This window comes from Dipodomys spectabilis, unplaced genomic scaffold (genome assembly GCF_019054845.1).
Source record: "Dipodomys spectabilis isolate Male_0828 unplaced genomic scaffold, ASM1905484v1 ptg000783l, whole genome shotgun sequence".
Taxonomy (NCBI): domain Eukaryota; kingdom Metazoa; phylum Chordata; class Mammalia; order Rodentia; family Heteromyidae; genus Dipodomys; species Dipodomys spectabilis.
In genome coordinates, this window is record NW_024871460.1 from 17,159,954 (window position 1) to 17,179,828 (window position 19,875).

Here is a 19,875-nt window from a genome sequence, read left to right on the forward strand (position 1 = left end):
AACTTTATAACATGGGGGAAAGAGGGATTGAGGAGCAGAGAAAGTGGGAGAACAATGAGGGAGGGGTAACAATGTACAACAAATGTTTTCACTACCTTAGTATGTAACTGTAACTCCTCTGTACATCACTTTGGCAAAAAAATTAAATTTAGAAAAATTTATGGGGGTCGGGTGCTGGTGGCTCATGCCTGTAATCCTAGCTACTCAGGAGGTTAAGATGTGAGGATCACGGTTCAAATCTAGTCTGGGCAGGAAAGGCCTTAAGACTCTTCAATAAACCAACCACTCAGAAAACCAGAAGTGGCGCTGTGGCTCAAGTGGTAGAGTACTCGCCTTGAGCTGAATAGCTGAGGGACACTGCCCAGTCCCAGAGTTCAAGCCCTATGACTGACCAAAAAAAAAACAAAAAAAGTTGGTTTTCAACATAGTGTCTTGTGCATCTCATTGTTACAATGGGTCAACCTGTATCCTTATTTGTTTTTACTCCCCCCCCTCCCCGAATTAGAGAAGTGTATATACAAGATGCAGGGCACCGACATCAAATACAATGAGAACAGGGGTTATACCATGGGAGAGGAACATACAAAGCAACAACAAAAAAACCCTTCAGAGGAGGTGGGAGGGTAGTTGTGGAGGTGGGAGGGAAGGGATGGTACGGCGAAAACAAAATAAAGGAGAAGGCAACAATGCTCAATAGGAAATGTACTCATTACCTTGTTTAGATAACTGTAACCCCTCTGTACAGCATTTTTACAATAAAAACATACAGAAAAATTAGGGAAGTGGGGGAGGAAAGAGGGAAAAATGAGGAAGGGGGTAACAAGTTAAGCAAGAAACATACTCACTACCTTATGTATCTAGCTGTAACCCCTCTGTACATCACTTTGACAATAACATTAAAATTTTAGTAGCACTGCTTGTTAAAATCAGACATTTAAAAATTACAGACTATATATACTTGTGAATGATTGATTTATATTAAGAATTTTATTAACTTTATGATTCAAAAAAATCTAATCCACATTCTACATGAGCACGATCAGACTTAAACATTAAAGTCTCAAGTTTAAAACTATATGTAGTATTTAATCATTGTTTATATTTATAGTTATTAATCAAAAGGGATTAATATGACATGTCATTATATTCCTCAAGTATTTACATCTATAAAGCTATCAGTTAAGAGACTAAAATAAACCACCTCTCTTTGCTGGCAACCTCTCAGGATATCTTGGTTCAGAAATGTTTGGATTTTTTTAATTAATTAATTATTTATTTATCTTTTGTCGGTAGTGGGTCTGAACTCTGGGCCTGGGCACTGTACCTCAGCTCTCCAGCTCAAGGGTAGCACCCTACCACTTGAGCCACAGCACCACTTCTGGCTTTTTTCTGCTTATGTGGTGCTGAGGAATCGAACCCAGGGCCTCATGCATGCGAGGCAAGCACTCTACCACTGAGCCAACTTCCAAGTCTAAACTTTTCTTTTTTATTCTCCTTTTTTTGGGGGGGTGGGGGGGAGGGCTAGTCATGGGACCTGAATTCTGGGCCTGGGCGATGTCCCTCAGCTCTTCAGCTCAAGGCTAGCACTACCATTTGAGCCACAGTGTCACTTCCGGCTTTTTTTCTTTTTGCTTATGTGGTGCTGGGTAATCGAACCCAGGGCCTCAGGCATACAAGGCAAGCGCTCTACCACTGAGCCACCTTCCCAGCCTCTCCTCTTTTTTTTTTTTTTTTTTTTTAAAGATACTACTCCATGATGTTTAACATCCAACAACTAATTAAAGTATGCCATGCAGGTTAGACATTCAGTTCTTAGTCTCTGTTTAAAGCAAAAGACTTAAGTGCTACTTTTATTAATGGTACACTTCTAGACTGGATAAAATTTACAATCATATTCATGCCTAGACGTTCATAGAACAGCAATAAAAAAGGACAACAATATATGCTATTGTTACATCTCTACTTTTACATGTCAGGCTTTTGCTCAAGTCTTTGGAAACTTTCTAACCCCACAAGTTTCCAGAATAAATGCCCAATAAGGAACTTTAAACAATTAGAAACGATTGCTCAGGTTTTAGTGCATAAAAATTATAATATAAAGCACTTCTTAGAATAGACTATCAATAGAATAAATGTTGTTCAATACAAAATAAATGATTCTAAACATGTCTTCTGTAAAGGCTCACAAATATGGTGTTTAATCATAACCAGCCCCATATGATATCCAATTATTTCCCTTTCTTTTTATCACTCCAGAATTCTAATCATTAAAAATAGTCATTACATATTCTTCTTAGGAACAAACAAAAATTTATGTAACACTAAAATTTAACATTTATTTTAGTGCCTGAACATATTGTATATTTTTTGATATTTGTGGTGTGAATTTGAGAATCAATTTTCAAAGTATAAAGGAAACCTCATAATTTCTAAAATATAACATTCTACAAACTATATATTATTCTACTGCATACGTAGGAGAATATATGTCATATAATGCATGTGAAAATATCTAGTATAAATAGTAAATGTGAACATAAACTAGAAAATGTAAAGTAGATCTTTTCAATTTTTCATTGTGTAGATGAATGAAGGGGAAAAGAGGGGGAGAATGCAGCCGAGAATTTATTGTACATACCACAGAATTAAGGGCAGGTGTGGGCTAAAGGAGTTCAGAATATTGGAGGGAGTGACAGTGATCAAGATGCATTCTATTCTAAATCGTTTTGTTATATGGTGCCTCCTTTGAACAACTACTTAAAGATAATTTAATTTTTTTAAAAATTCACTTGTATGATTTAAATTATTAGCTAACCATTGTAGTTTCATGATTTTAATATACAAATGTAGAAATATATGGCCACAAACATGTTCATGTATTAAGTATGGCACAAAAAACAAACGAACACTAGCTTATGACCATGAACAATATCATAACACAGCAAGGAAAGATTTTGTTTTTGTGCAGCTCTAGGAATCTAGCCTTGCTCCTTGCTCATGAGAGAGAAGTCCTCTACAGAGCAACATTTCTGGCTTGAAAGATTTTTATAGTGAGTTTATTTAATTTTATTCTAATGTTGTTGTTATTATATTTTACATAAGTCATAATCCACATCATTTACACTTTTTACTTTAAAATCTGCCTAAATATAGTAAGATAATCATTATTTTAAAAAATAGATTTTTTTTTTGGTCAATCCTGGGGCTTGAACTCAGGGCCTGGGCAACATCTCTGAACTATTTTGCTCACGGCTAGTGCTCTACCACTTTGAGCATCATTTCGGCTTTTTGGTAGTTGATTGAAGATAGTATCAGCCACCAGTAACCCTGCTTAAAATAGAATCTTAAGTGAAGATTAAAAAAAAAACACTTTTCTTCCAACCATGAAAACATTGAATTCTTAGTATATATTTTAGTTTATTACATTTTTGATATATAATGTCTTACCAAATTCAGACTGTCATTTGGGCTTTGCCACCTTTCTTTAGTTTTTAGACTTACTATGGTATGTGGTAAGTTTTCTCAAAGCACGCTCTTCTTAATAGCAACTTCTCTCCCTCTCTCTCTCATTCTCTCTCTCTTACACACCCACACACACACCCACACACACACACACAGATCTGGTAGTCTGCTGGTTGGACTCAGAGTTTTGTGCATCCTAGCAGGCCCTACCACATGAGCAACTCCACCAGCACTGTCTGCACTGGTCATTTTTGAGATAGGATCTTGCTTTATATCCATACCAAATTCGAATGGGATCCTCTGATTATGATTTTCCCACATAGCTGGGATGATAAGTGTGTGTCACTATACCCAACCATTGGCTAAAATGGAATCTCACAAACTTTTTGCCCAGGATGACCTGGAACTACAATCCCAATCCACCTCCAAGCAGACAGAATTATAGGATTGAACCACATTTCCAGTATATTTAAAAATATACACTTGAGAGCTCTAAGATGAAATGAGTCATTGCATAAAAATAATTTATACCATTTTAAAGATAGCTAATTCAAATATGAGTACAACTTCAACTGTGCTATTTAATTTTTTGTTTGTTTGTTTATGTGGTACCAAGGAATCAAACCCGGGGCCCATGCATGTTAGGCAAGCACTCTACCACTAAGCCACATTCCCAGCTGCTCAACTGAATTTTAAGAACAAAAAATGCAATGTATTCCCATCTAATTACTAATTAAAAGAAATACTAATTATTTAGTTGATTGATGTCTGCTTGGTGTCATTTATCTTTTTCTTTTCCTCCAAAAATCAGAGACTTTATATTCTACTTATTCATATCTTTTCAAAAAAAAAAAGAAGTGCAAAAAATAAAAACACTTCATTTCAATTTGTTAGAATTAATTATTAAAGAAGTTTTAGCTGAATTCATAAACTATTCCCATCCATCCTCTTTGCTGTGGTTTGGTAGTATTTTGGGGCTACAAAGATTATATATAAATCAATGTCATTATGTTATGGTATAAATATCATAATAACATTTGTAACTTAAAAATAGGAATAGCTTATAAAGATACACTTTAAATAGTATTTTGAACTTTCTATAGTACTGTTTAGGAAAGCAAGTATCTCCACATTAAGGTAAAATCAAATATAAGTAAAGTAGATAACCATTAGTTCTAATTCAGAATAAAACAATTCTGTCTTTCCCATGTCTATACAGGTATTTTTCTCAATAAATCTTAAAATATTTACCACTCTAATCCTCATGGGATCCACACATAAAGTTCACACCAAAGTGAGAAAAATGAGGTACAACAAGAACACACACATTAAAAAGCATGAAATGCCATGTTTATAGTCTCATGCTTTCACTTGGTTTCCAAACCCTGACAAACCTGGCTCAGATTGGTGTTGCTTTTTCGGCAATGGTTTATCATCACTTATTGTACCATTCCCCTTTTTCTGCTGGTCTTCCCATGTAACTTCTAGTATAAATCAAGAAAACAATAATCAGACCTTGTCATAACCATTAATGTGCAAAATTACTTCAGAAACTGAAGGGTATTTTGGGGAGTATTTATCCTAAATTCTCACATATACTACATATTATGCAGCATAATATTTTAAATAGAAAAAATGGAATATTCTTTTAATTTTTCATTATTTCAAAATCCAAAGCCTTAAGCTTTATTCATTATACTTCAGTTAAATTAATGAGTCCAAGGCATGGAGAAAATAATACTTAATGATAAAATGACTTCACAAATAATGGCCACTTATTTATTGATATTATTTAACACTAATTTTACTTTAAAAATAAAAATTTCACTACTTATTTTTTCTTGTGATAAAATTAAATGTTTATATGTAATTATAGCAAAATTTACATATATCATGAAACTATAAATTTCAATATATAAGAAAAATAGTTATTTTCTAATATACCTAGACCTCATAATTGAAAAAATATATATTATAAAACAGTTGCACAGAAACTTGATGCAGTAAGACAAAAATATTTACTAGTGACAAATTAGTATTATTGAATGCAACCTATTATACGATTTATCTAAGTTTGTCTATAATTATTTCTTTAGTGATTAAAACTCATTGCTTTAGCAAATGTATACTAGTCATCTACTATAATCCTTGCACAACTAGGTAATAGGGATATAATTGTATATAAAATATTCAGGACTCTATAGTCTCATAAACTGGTTTGTTGAATGGTAAGTCCTTTGAACTACTCCTTAAAAAAATAATAAAAAATAATGTTAAGCCAGGTACCAGCTGAGAGCTAAGGATCATGCTTTGAAACCAGCCCAAGAAGGAAAGTCCATGAGACTTTTATTTCCAATTAAGCACCAGAAACCTAGAAGTAGGGCTGTGGCTCAAAGTGGTAGAGCGCTAGCCTTGAGCAAAAGAGCTCAGAGAGCGTCCAGGCCCTGAGTTCAAGCCTCACAACTAATCAAGAAATAATATATATGTGTGTATATATATGTATATAATTTTTGTTGTTGTCATTGTTGTTGGTCATGGGGCCTGAACTCTAGGCCTGGGCGTTGTCCCTCAGCTCTTCAGCTCAAGGCTAGTGCTCTACCATTTGAGTCACAGCACCACCTTCCGGCTTTTTCTGCTTATGTGGTCCTGAGAAATTGAACCCAGGGCCTCATGCATGCAAGGCAAGCACTCTACCACTGAGCCACCTTCCCAGCCCTATAAATAATATTTATATAATATCTATATAATATTTATATAATATCTATACCATTATATTTCCTTGAGAAAAACATAGCTTACAAACATCATAAGCAAGTAAAGTACATTTGGACTTAGACAATGGCAAGGGCTAAAAAGACAAACATGATCTGAGTAAGAAGGGAATGAAACATGCAAGAGATGATGACATTTTGGATAGAATAGCCAGGGAAGTCATTTCTATAAAATCAACTTCTGGGTAAAAATCACAAGAAACTAAGGCAGTTATATGAGAAGATATTTGAGGTAGAAACATGAAAATGTATATATTCTAAGGATGAAGTATGTCTGGTATGTTCTGGAGAAGTGTGGAGGTCACAGAAGCTGGAACACAGTGAACAAAGAAGACTGTAATAGAAAAGTAGGTTAGAACAGTAATGGAGATGGAAAGTGAGGGAGTACATATTATATAGTTCCTTGTTGGTATTATATTAAAGAGATGAACTGTCCACCACTCAATCTTGTTCTCAATAACCATACATTTTGTCACTTGCCTTTACTTTTATTCACATTTCTAAAGCTAACTATAAAGCAAGTAGGCATTTCTATGCACATTCTAATCTCACAAAGCTAAACTCTGCCATACATTATACTATGGTGCCTTATCTATCTTTGAGCATAAATGTTAGAATACTTGGGCATTTTATAATGTTGAAACAGATACGTGGTTATATAAAGCCAAAGTCAAAAATAGAAACACTACACTGCAACATAAGATCTGTGATTTTCAAACTATTTTGTATTTTGTATTAGGATTGATAATGTTTTCCAATTTTTAAAACTCAAATAAATGTTATTAATAATTGAAATACATTCTGGTCCAGAATCAACTATGTACTGAAAGGAAATAAACATACTGTTTTTGAAATATTATTATATCAGGTGTATAATTTAACTCTTGATTCTCCACTTAGTAAATAATAATCTGATAAAGATAGGATATAGAATTTGAAAATAATAAACATTATGGATACAGATAGTCCACAATAATCAACTTCTAGTGGAAACAGAAATTCTAAGCCTCTTATAGCATTATACAAATTATCTAATAAATTCCAAGATACCAATTGTCTCCTTCTGTTACAAGAATGAAGGAACCATCTGCTAATTGGAAAATGTATTCTGTAGTAACACAAGAAACAACAGACTAGTTTTTCAATGTTGGGGGAAAAAAGAAACTCATTAATAAAAATATTTGTCGATACTGCTGATTGCCCTTTTGGTTATCTTCCAATAAACACAGATTTGTGCATAAAATCAAGTGCCAAAGTAATCACTTCTAAAAGTAATTTCACCTTTCACCATTTCATAGTTTTTTGTTTGTTTTTGTTTTGTTGGTGGTGGGGCCTGAACTCTGGGCCTGGACACTGTTCCTCAACTCTTCAGCTCAAGGCTAGCACTCTACCACTTGAGACACAACGCCACTTCTGCTTTTTTTTTTTCTGCTTATGTGGTGCTGAGGAATCAAACCCAGGGTCTCATGCATGCAAGGAAAGCATTCTACCACTGAGCTACCTTCCCAGACCCATTTCATTGTTTTTGATGTTTCAAAAAGTAGGTAACATGCTATATCTGAAGTGAGATTGGGTGTGTAAAGGTATAAGTTGCTTACTTTAGAAATACGTTAATTGGTTGACAGTATATTCTGAGGTGTGGAGAAAAATTTTAAATGTAACACTTAAATTTTAAACACCATTTTTGAGTTGATATCATAGTTAAAGATAAGCTGATAGAAGAGGTAACTGATATAACATTAGACGAGCCAGAATGTTGCCACTATTAAATAAGTGCATGACTGTAGATCTGTAAGTTCTTTGACTGAGAAAGCTGAAAAATTTGTAAGGTTTTTCCAGCTCTAACATTACAGAGCACCTCTTGATTACTATAATTCTAGACATATTAGTAAAATTAGAACTTGTGGAAAAGTAACTACTACAGAGATGATGAAGGTACTGAGAGTTCACAGTTGTCCCCACAGATGTACCTACTACTATTAAACTCTACCTTAAAAACACCAAATGCTGGAGATACCACAATACCAGACTTCAACTTATACTGCAGAGTCATACAACAAAAACAGCATGGTACGGGTACAAAAGCGGACAGGAAGACCAAGGGAAAAGAAAACACAAAATTAAAAACACAGATGAAGCCACCTGATTTTTGACAAAAGGAGCCAAAAATATGCACTGGAGAAAAAGCAGCTTCTTCAACAAATGGTACTGCAAAAACGCAATCTACCTGCAGAAGAACCCTTATCTCTCACATATACAGTATTTTTTTGGCAACTTTTCAAAATGTGCTATGTCCCAGTTAATAACTAGATTAATTCAACATGAAGTTGAATTTTACAAAGTGGCTCTTTACCAAGTATTTGGTTCCACACATTGTATTCATTTTACAATTGAGTTCTCTTTCAGAAATTTTGATCAGTGTGGCTATAAACTCACAGACATGTTTATTTACCCATAGTTCTCTGTTAACATACATGGCAATCAAACCATACTTAATACATTCTTTCAGCTTGACTTCCTGCTTTTTCACTGTATGAATCTGTCATTTATTTTATATTTCAATATGTATTTATTTAGGAAAGAAATATAGAAATGTCTTTAATAAAGTAAAGAGTTGTTAGTAATTATAAGAATAGAATAATTATCTCACTTAACAAAGAAATAATTTAACAAACATTACTGTATTTGGTTCACAATGTAGCATTAGTGGCAATGAGAGAAATGTACTGATTTCCTTCTCTTAGATGAATGATCTCGGGTTAAGGGTCTTGATTCACACAGTTGTTAGACTGTTAAGATAGGCCTGGATCTTAAGTCCAAAAGTCCGTATTCCTCCTCATATATCGTATCAATTTCCTAAGATTAAATTGCTTTTAACAACAAAGGTAGTTTTAAGATTTTACTTAGGATGTCAGCTATGTATGTTCTTGAAAAGTGGCTGAAGTTTGCAAAAAGTTAGAAAACAGAAGAGAGTTCTTTCTTAACTGATCATTCACTTGAGACTTTGGAACTACAGAAATCAGATGAACAGGGGCTGGGAAGGTGGCTCAGTGGTAGAGTGCTTGCCTTGCATGCATGAGGCCCTGGGTTCGATGCCTCAGCACCACATAAGCACAAAAAGCTGGAAGTGGCACTGTGGCTCAAGTGCTAGAGCACTAGCCTTGAGCTGAAGAGCTGAGAGACAGTGCCTAGGCCCAGAGTTCAGGCCCCACAACTGGCAAAAAAAAAAAAAAAAGAAAAGAAAAGAAAAGAAAAGAAATCAGATGAACAAAAGGAGACAAAGAACAAATTAAAGAGTAAAGGCTTCCAAAAAAGAATGGGAATGGTGGAGAAAGAAATTAGAAAATAACTGTTTATCTGGGATTTAACTCCCACAAGTGAATCAACTTGGAAATTATGAATGGGGAGAAAAAATCTGAAGTACACTTAAATGTACTTCTCTATTCTAGCTTCTGTCTTACCTTAGGTTAACAACTGTTGGATTGAAATGCTCTGAATGGTCACCTATCTTTAGTCTTTTCTCTTTCAAGTTCATCCTTCAATCTCACCAAGTTACGTATCTATAACACCAATATGATTAAATGTTCATCTTCAAGGAACATGCACATTTTACTGACATGTTAAAATATACCTGTTCTTCATTAATTTTGTACACTCTGTCATTCCTATGTTTGAAAAGATATTTAGGAAGTATCTAACAAGTCTATAAAATTTATTCTAGGCATCAATCCAATTTAGGAGTTAAGCCACGAATGTGATATTCTATTTATACAACAATCATGTACAAGACTATAGAGAGCAGCAAAATGAAGCCAAGATCCTACATCTATGTCTATACATAATCTGCCTACATATTATCTACTTCCTTTGAATGCTTTCAGAACAACCATCCATTACAATGACTCCCAAAGTTACTTCACCAGTTTGATGTCTTTGTAACCTGTTTTTGTTTGTTAGTTTGTTTCCCCTTCCCTTCCTCTTTCTTTTCCTCTCCCCCCCTTTTCTTTCCTACCTTCCTTTCTACCTCTTTCTTTCCTTTTTTCTTCCCTCCTTCCATTCTCTTCCGTCCTTTGTTTCTTGTTTAAAAGGCTATCTATATTTATAATAATATAGGCAATTATACATCATTACAATATTTCTTTCCATCTTTCCATTCTGTCTTTAAGTATATGAATTATTATACTTATTATTTATGTATATGAATTATTATTTTGTAGTAAATCCTATTCACTACAAAATTCTAACAGTAAACTAATCAATTATATTGTATCTAACTTTTCAAACCAAGCATTATTAACAACAATAACAAGATAAACAACTGATTGGATGGATACAACATTATTTGAGGTACAAAACTTCAACATGTTCAACATGTTCTAAACCCATGATTTGGGGTTAAAATCCTCATAGGAGCCAGGTGCTGGTTGCTCATGCCTGTAATCTTAGCTGCTCAGAGAGCTGAAATATGCATAGTTCCAAGCCAGCACAGGCAGAAAAGTCCATGAGACTCTACTAAACTACTCAGAAAAAGCAGAAGTGGTGCTGTGGCTCAAGTGGTAGAACGCTAACCTAGAACAAAAAGCTCAGGGAACGCACGTAGGCTCAGAAATCAAGCCCTAGGACTTGGGGGAAAAATCCGTATAGGATATTGAGGACCTAGAGAAATTAAAAACTTGAAAAGGGTCAAAAACACTTAGATGTAAAATAAGTTGAAACCATCATGAAACTTGAAAAGTCCTAGCAGAGTAAAGTTTTCTCTGAGAAAACTTTTTTTAAGTTTTTGTACAGTTATTTTATACACATATTGAATTTATATAAATGAATTACATGAACTTTCTAACATATTATGAAATAGTTTAGGCTTCCATCTAATCTTATTAACTTCAATTATTTATTGTTTTTGAGCTAGTTAATCAAGAATAGCACCAAGAATACTAATTTCTAAACAAAATGAAAAAAGAATACACACATACATTGAATAATTGGTACTAACATGGATTATAATCAGATTTAACTTAACTTTAAGTCTAAAATTAATATCTTTAGATTGTACTAAAAATAGAAACTTACACCAACAGCACTAAGAAATTATAGTAATAATAACTAACACCATATGAAGAGTATTGTTCAAAGCAATTTAATATACCAAGTTATTTTAAAAAATAAGTATATAATTATCTCTACTGCAAGTAATGTTATTTAGAATGGATAGAATTCATCTCTGTCATCTTCCAACATACCTATTACCCTACCACATGTTTTAGCATCCTCTTCTCACAACTCAATTTTCTCCACTAACTTACTTCTCATTGAAATTTGTATGTGATACCAGCTCAGTGTGCGCCCTCAATAATATTAACATTTTTATGTTTGATAGAAAATAAGTTTGGAATGAGTATGGGACAGTGAGGTTCCATAAGCATTACCAATATGAACTGCATACAAGATCAATGGAAATAACAAGAAAATAGAACATTCTAGAAGTAAATAGTGTCACAGTGTTCTAGGCAAGTAAAGATCAAGAAACAAAAGAAGCTAGTGAGAGAGAACATTATATTAGTTAGTAAATGTCTTTAACCTAATGACTTCATTAAACATAGTATCTTAACACATTAAAAGTCACTTGAATACAAAATGGCATTAAAAGTAATTGAAATGCTTTGCATCTAATAACTGACTGAACACTTAGGAGGAAATATTTTAATCTTTCAGTTCACTGATATATATTTAATACATCAAAAGTTTCCTTATCGGAATTCAGCAAAAACTATGAACATCAATTTTAGATAAGAATATAAACATGTAATTAAATGTTAACAACTCTTAAATTTTGATTGATTTTTAAAATATACACGTTTTATAATATTTGACTTAATTTTGTTCAAATTTTTACCTTATTTTTACCTTTAAAATCATATCTTAGTACACATATTAATGGATAATATTGAAGCAACAAAAATTTAAATTAATTTCAGTTATAATTGGATCTTACATAGTACATCATAAATACTACTATTAAAAGACGAAGACAAGAAAAAAATATTGATTATTGACCATTTCATCTAAGGCACAAAACTATTCACACCTTAATTTGGCTCAATTATAAGAACCAAATATTACAATAAAATGCTAATTTTTATGTAACATTTTAAGATGTTGACACTACAAATCAATGTATGAAACCATATTTGGTTATCAATTACTTCAAAACATATAGTTCCTATTATTGTGAGTTTAGTTGAATTATTTATATTCATTATTATTTCTGTTCATTATTTTGATCTCATAAGTGTTTTATTTTTTACTTTAAAACTGTACTTTTAAATATTTTAAAGAGGTTCAATTTAAAAACATTTCTGAATAAAAAATATCTGTATTGTGCTTTTCTAAATGAGTAATAACCCATCACCCGTATTTTCCTCAGAAGCTTGCAACTTAATATAATAAAACAATGCAAACCTTTTAATTTTATCATAAATATTTGACTAACACAGGATTATAGGAAGATTAATATGAACTTTAAAGATGGATTTCTTATTAAGAAATAAAATGATCATATGCTTAAATATTGAATAACTTAAATTGGGATGAATACTTGCATTTACACTTCCATAATTTAAGGAAGTCTATTCACAATTACAAATATTAATGAAGATATATAACATATAAAAAACAATTAATTTTTTTTTTAGACTTGCCTTTTTTCCCATTATTAGGTAGGCTTGGTGCTTTATCCCCATTGTCTTTGTCATTGAAAACAGACAATAATGAATAATAATTAAGGTCATTAAAATCCAAATTAAAAAACCAAGCACTGCAAAAGGAAAAAAATCACACACTAGAGAAATCCATGCATTAAGCATGACACACTAACGAACACAGACTCAAGCATATACTTCCTACAGAAAAAGGAATAGAAATGAATATGTATGCTTCTATGCTAAGTGCTCAAATGAAGCAGTTTAGTAATTAATTAAAGATGAGACAAAATGGCAAACTGATTCAACAAATGAATTCCATTATGTTAATGGAGCTAATATAAACAAAAGTGATACTGTATTGCTGATGTCCTCAGATAAATGCTATCCTCAAAAATAATTTCACTTTTGGAGCCAATTAATGAGTACTGTGAAAGTTTTCAGTACTTGTATGAACTAGTCTGAGACAGAGGGAACAGATGAATGGAAACATTGTTCAGCTATATGAAAATGAAATTCATCTTTACAATATTCCATAAAATGTTAGTCCTATAACATTCCAGAAAAATAGAAGATGTGGGAAACTCTAGAATTTAGAATATTAGATATTCAGAATGGAGAAAGTTATACATGTCTATAGCTATGCAATTAAAATTGCCATTATTTTATGTTATCAGATATATCCTGATAATGTTTCTTATTTCAATGACTCTAAAAAGTTACAAATATTTAGCAATTTGCACCTTAAGGTATTTTAGCTTTAAAAAGTATAAAGCTTCAGAGAATGCATCCATGAAAACACATATTATGAATAATGTGTGTGTGTGTGTGTGTGTGTGTGTGTGTGTGTGTGTGTGTGTGTGTGTGTGTATACAATGGCATTATTTTCTCACAATGATAAGGAGAAAAAAAGTCCATAAATTACACTCAATATAATGAAAATCAACTGAATTTGGTAAAATTAAATTTAAAGTTAGCCTATATTGTTCCAAAATTTTAAATTTTAAAACAACTTGACAGATTACAAGAGTTTGGGATTCAGTTCTGGTTTCAATAGAAAATAGTGAAAACTTGATACAGCTTTTGTAAGGGAATTCCTAGTCATATAATATTTTGTTGGTGTATAAGACTTTCAAGAACATTCTGACCAAACGTAGCAAAATTATGATATATAATTTAACATGTTACAAAGCACCAGAAATGAAGGAGCCCTTTAGAAGGAGGACACTATAAGAGGTAATTATAACTATTAATAAATCTTTCTACAATACTGAACTTTGAGGAAGAAGAGGAACAAACAAAAAGTTAATTGTTCTTAGGAAATAAAATAGTGGGAAAATAAACATTGTCTCAGAGCTATAAGGGATTTACATTCTGTTGTATAGTTCATTATCAGTTATCTCTAGATTAAAAATGTTAAAGAGGAGCTAGAGCTTCCTTTACTCAGTGTAAACCTGGTAAAATCCATTTTCTAGTTAGTACTTAATAATATTATTAAATGAGTAACTGATTTTAAACTAAAGATCAGAGAAAGGATATGTGTGTATTTTGGTCAAAAGCACTCTGTGTAATTCTGATTTGGTTAAAATATTAAGGAAAATATTCAACAAACTTGGTAAGTTAATTTGGCATATTTTTACCCAGATAGTTTATATTCTTCACTAACAAAATCACATAATTAAAAATAAATACTAAAAAATGTGTTATCTCATATATTTTCAATATAGAACCCAAAGTCTTATGTAAAATTAAAAAGGTTAAACTTATAAAAAAAGTTAACTTCTTAATTAAGCCACACAGACAGACCTGCCTTGACCTCTTCTCCCTGCTTTTCCACCCCCTCTTCTTCCACATGCCCAGTTTCTTCATTAACTTCTGTGTTTGAACAGGTAAAGAAAAAGATAATACCTCATAGGTGTGTTCATCACTTTTAAATTAAGACAAACAATACTCATGATGATATAAACAAGTGACTACAAGATGAACACATCATTTTAATGCAAATAATTTTACTACTAGTAAAGTTACTATTAGCATTGTCTACTTTTATGGAGCTACTGATTTATAAGTGAGAAGTTGTTTATATTTGCAGTAAAGTCTAAAGTATAATAAGTATCCGAGTAACTATGTAACATGGGTAAAGTACTTTGTCTATAAATGAAGTATATTATTAGAAAACAGTAACATATAACATTTCTTTCTGAAGAAACAAAAAAAAACCTCAACATAAATTATTATAGTTTTATAAAATGATAGTACATCAAAGTTAGGGGAAAGCAATCATAATAAATAATGTCTTACATTTGTGGAATAAATTATTTTTCTGGTTTTCAGGTAAAAATTAAAAATAATAGTATCATAGGATAAAATTTTCAATTTATTTAATTAACAGATAATGAAAACTTATGAATAGGGTTCAATCATGTTTTGGCTGCTAAAGATGATTACAAAGTAAGATTTTAAATTACAAGTTCTAACAATTAACTTTTTAGGAAATTATCTAAGTATAATTTGGTGTAGACCATCAATTGATAATCTATGTTGGGTTACTAAACCTTTAACATCATTTAGAAGTTGAAGACCTTGATAAGAGTTATATAACTCTATTAAAACTACAGAAAAGTATACAATCATGTATCTACTAAAGTCTCTATGTTAACATTTGTGTTTAAGAATCATCCATACTATTAACTAAAATAAAACAAATTAAAGAGAAAATTATGACTGGACCTATGAATGAAAAATTATGATTTTAATGGGTTCACAGACAAAAAGAATAACAAAACTGGTAAAAAGATTGTTGATAAGCCTCTGAATCTCATCAACCCTTACTTCAGTTTCATCAGTGTGTCTGGTTTTCTGGCATATTTAATATAAGAAAGATCAGATGGCTAGTTGTATCTTAAGAGATAGGATACTAAAATTGGTTTTAGAAAATTTTTTATAAATTAAATGCTTCTGACTTCATATATAAACAAATTTATTTAGTAATTATGTTTACAAATCCTGATAACATGTGTTCTGTATATATTACTGAAAGTAAATGAAAAGTAATTTAAAATTACAGGCTCTCAGTTTTTTGCAAATTGTTGAAAATTATAGCAATATTGCTGAAATCTTGTGATTCAGCATAAGACAATTAACTACAGCATCACTGGGTTGTCCAAAGTAATAGTACACAATAGAAAGAGGAACAAAACGTAAGTTGGTTATTATTTGCTTACAACTAACAAGGACACAACTTTTATCAAGAAGTTACATAACTGAATAAAAACATTGCTGCTTAAATGTGATGTTTAGAACTTTGTTACAAATGTGTTACAGGAAATAAATTTTAGTATAAACATATAAAGAATGATGAGATTTTTAGTAGTATTTTATATACTAGTTGAGTAGCTTTTCAATTTCGAAATAAATATTGGAGGCATTTATTCAACAAATATTTATTCGGGGCCTAAACGTGCCAGACATTATTCTATGTGCTAGAGATTCATCAGCCAACAAAAGCTAATAATTTTAGAATTAACTGGCAGAGGATTCTCTTTATTATCCTACTGAATGTATGACACTTTATATATCAACACTCTGTTTTTCACATTGAGGCAAAATGTGGTGCTTGATAATAAAAGCAAAAACACATTTAATTTTTATGCACTATGTAAGCAATTTTGCTACAACAGAAAAAATGATGTAGGAAATATAAACCACAACCACCAATTCAACAACTTTCTTTTTTGAGAAAGCCCAATTTAATAATCAAAATATCATCATAAAACAAAATGAAATATATGATGATAAATACAGCTATACTATTTGTACATTCTCAATGACATAAACACAGACTGCAATCGATATCTGTAGTTAATCTCATGAAAATCTAGAATCCTGATTTTAAGGCAAATTAAATCTCTTAAAAGTAAATATCTTAAAAAAGTAAAAATAAATATTAACCCATCAAAGAAGTTCTGTATTCTTACTTGATGAATCAAAGCAATTTAATGTCTTGGTATTATTTCTAACTAACATAAAATTTGAATAATTTATCAGAAACCATAAAAAATAATTTTACTGTATATAAAACTATATAATGAAGGGACATCAATTGCAGTTGGGTTTATTTTTGCTTACATAGCCCCCCAAAAGGCTGTCAGCACAAAACAAACCCTCCTTTACGTACAGACCTTCATAAGGTTCTATCTCCTTGACTCCATTGTCTAGGGAAAATAATAACAACAACAACAAAAAAGAATAGAAAAAAGGAAAAAAGGTAGGGAGGGGGGAACCAAAGCACAAGGGTTAAAAACAACAGAAATTTCCAAAGTCACAGAATGTACAGTTTATCAAAGAAAAGTTAAATGGTGATTTAAATATGAATATACAGCTTTGAAATTATACCCATATACCAAATAAAAGGATCATCTTAAATAATGTTAAAATTATTATATTGTTATTCATGCTATTAGAGGCCTTTTTACAAAAATTTATAGGTATTTGAGAAATATGTTCATGTGCACATCAGCAAATATTGCTTCTTATGCAAAAATTGAAATTATTTAAAATATCAGTACAACATGCATCTTTTTTTGTATATTCATGATTACCTTTTCTTGTACTCCAGTTTTGAGAAGGATCACCAATGTTGTGCATCAGCTAACCAGTCCTTTGCAGTGTGTGAAAATTGATTTAGCTAGTTACTAATAAACTTTATGTAATTATGAACAATTACATAAACTTAGTTGCAAAGAAGTATTTCAACTACTATAATTAAGATAATATTAAGTTTACTTTTTGAGCACATTTATTCAAATTTGAAAAATGAGTAAGAGCAATTAAAAGCTTATTTTATCTTCAAGTAGCATAAATTTTACATGCAAAATATATAACAGAATTCACAAATACATTTATTGTCATTGTCCAATGCAGCCAAGGCATAGCAAAAGATAACCAACACAAAAGTAATAAGAAATCTTGATTCACCTTAGCTTCCATGTGTATTTCCTATATGACATAATTAGAAATCAAACTTACTTCTTTCCAATGTTCCCTTTGGTGGAAGCTGTGGAAGCTGTCGGCCCCTTCGTCCTGCCACTGGAGTACTTGATGGGCTTGTCTGCACAGATCCAGTACGAGGGTGAGACCTACAACATATATCATTAATATTTATTTTCAGTATATGGAATTAAATACTTTAAATACAGAGGGCTCATAGGACGGCTGTATAAGTGCAGTTTTAAAAGAGGTTTAGCTGCTGATTAAAACGTTAGGGAAACAGGACAAAATATGGATATTTGAATGGTTATTTGAGTAGCAAAAGATGCTTGTATTTTTTTGTGTAATATGCACACATACACACATACATGCACACAAAACCTTACAATAAAATCCATGGACTTGTTAATGTAAGTTAGTGTTCTACTCATGTGAAAGTAAAAGGAGAATTTTGAAGCTCAAAAAAAAAAAAAAAAAGTAATGTTACTTTCCATTTTTTTTCTTCCAGATTTCAAACTCTTAACACTAACCTTCCCTTGATCTAAAGAGATTTTTACTCAGGCTTACTTGAACTATTCCATGGTTAGAAAATATGTAATGCAACTACAACTAACGCCCTGAACAATTCAAAATTCATTTAGAGAAAATGTATGATATTAATGTTGATAGAAAGTAAATACTATCTAGTTTTACTTATTGACATTAAGATGACTATTAGAAAAGTGATGTCTAATGAACACAAAGTAACTTCTCATTCTGAAGGGAAAGAATACTTAGGGGATTTATCTCGGACTTCTAATTAATGAAAATCACAAAACAGATGAAATCAGGACAGTTAATAAACAAATTACAATGATATGACACACTATTATATCCATTGAATATAAGTAGTGTGTTTACACTGAAAAGGTTAGTATTGACTGGTATTAGTGATCAGCCAAAGATGATAGAAGAGACCATTTAGCTGTTGGAAATATAAAATGGTGTGCTGGTGGGGCAAAAAAGGGAAGTTAGTCTGATTGATTTATCTTTCACCTCGATAAGGCAGGTGAAGGAGGGGCAGATCTTCCCGTCATTAATGAAGGCATCGACCTCATGAGGTTTGTATCAGGACGTTCAGTGGATCTGGAGCGGGTGGTGGTCCGCTCAAGGAGAGGCCGTTGTTCTGTTGATCTGGATCTGTGATATGGCTGTCTATCTGCTGCTTCACAATCCCTGAAACGTTAGTCAAAAAGCAGCTCAGTTGATCTTTAGTGCCCTTCTGCTATTTGGTTATGATGCATCATACTGATTTTGAAAATGGAATTGTTTAAAATTATTAAGTATGTAAACAGAAAAATTTCCCCAACATAGTCTGTGCAAATTCTTACTGAATTTAAGAATTTCTAAAGAACTAAATTTAGTCTGCCTTTAATAGCAATTTCCAATGAAGGTAATAGGAATTGCCCAGCTATGCCCAACAAAAATCCAAACTGCCTCCTTTGCAAAATTAATTTCCTAATCAAATAATGTGAAGCATAATTCAATGATTTTTCCTAATGTTTTCAAGAGTGTCAAAAACCTTATAGATATTAAGTCTCAAACTTGCAAGGCCATGTATTATATTAACATACCAACAAGATACAAAAAGGCTTCTTGCATAATTATGATGCACTGGAAAACTTAACCATTCAAACCAAAGAATGAAAATGAGGTTGTGGGAAAGTAGGGCCACTTTGAAGTATGTAGCCACATGTAAATATGACTCCAAAAGACATCACTCTGTAGAGAACTGGTAATCAGCTATCTATCTCAATGTACTTTAGCTATACCAACTGTTGCAGAATGGATATCAATTGCCTGAAATAATAATTCTGAAGCAATGTGATCTCTCTGACCATAAATATATCTAATACTAAAACTTAATCCATGGAATAGTTAATCCATAGAAGGAATAAATTTAAGTCACCCTTCAT

At 31.8% G+C, this 19,875-nt stretch overlaps 1 protein-coding gene across 33 annotated transcripts in view; it reads right to left on the minus strand.

The window, feature by feature from the left end:
- Positions 1 to 19,875, minus strand: part of Rims2 (regulating synaptic membrane exocytosis 2) — a 418,336-nt gene that overhangs the window by 135,375 nt on the left and 263,086 nt on the right. For 18 of the 33 annotated variants that reach the window (XM_042673019.1, XM_042673018.1, XM_042673026.1 and 15 more), the window contains 2 exons: positions 18,956 to 19,135; positions 17,960 to 18,069 (listed from right to left, as the gene is read on the minus strand). In XM_042673019.1, the coding sequence (XP_042528953.1) occupies positions 17,960 to 18,069; positions 18,956 to 19,135 (290 nt within the window). Of the gene's footprint in view, positions 1 to 1,534; positions 1,561 to 2,165; positions 2,182 to 17,112; positions 17,146 to 17,959; positions 18,070 to 18,955; positions 19,136 to 19,875 lie in introns of all 33 variants that reach the window. The other 15 variants (XM_042673021.1, XM_042673034.1, XM_042673046.1 and 12 more) reach the window with 4 other exon arrangements.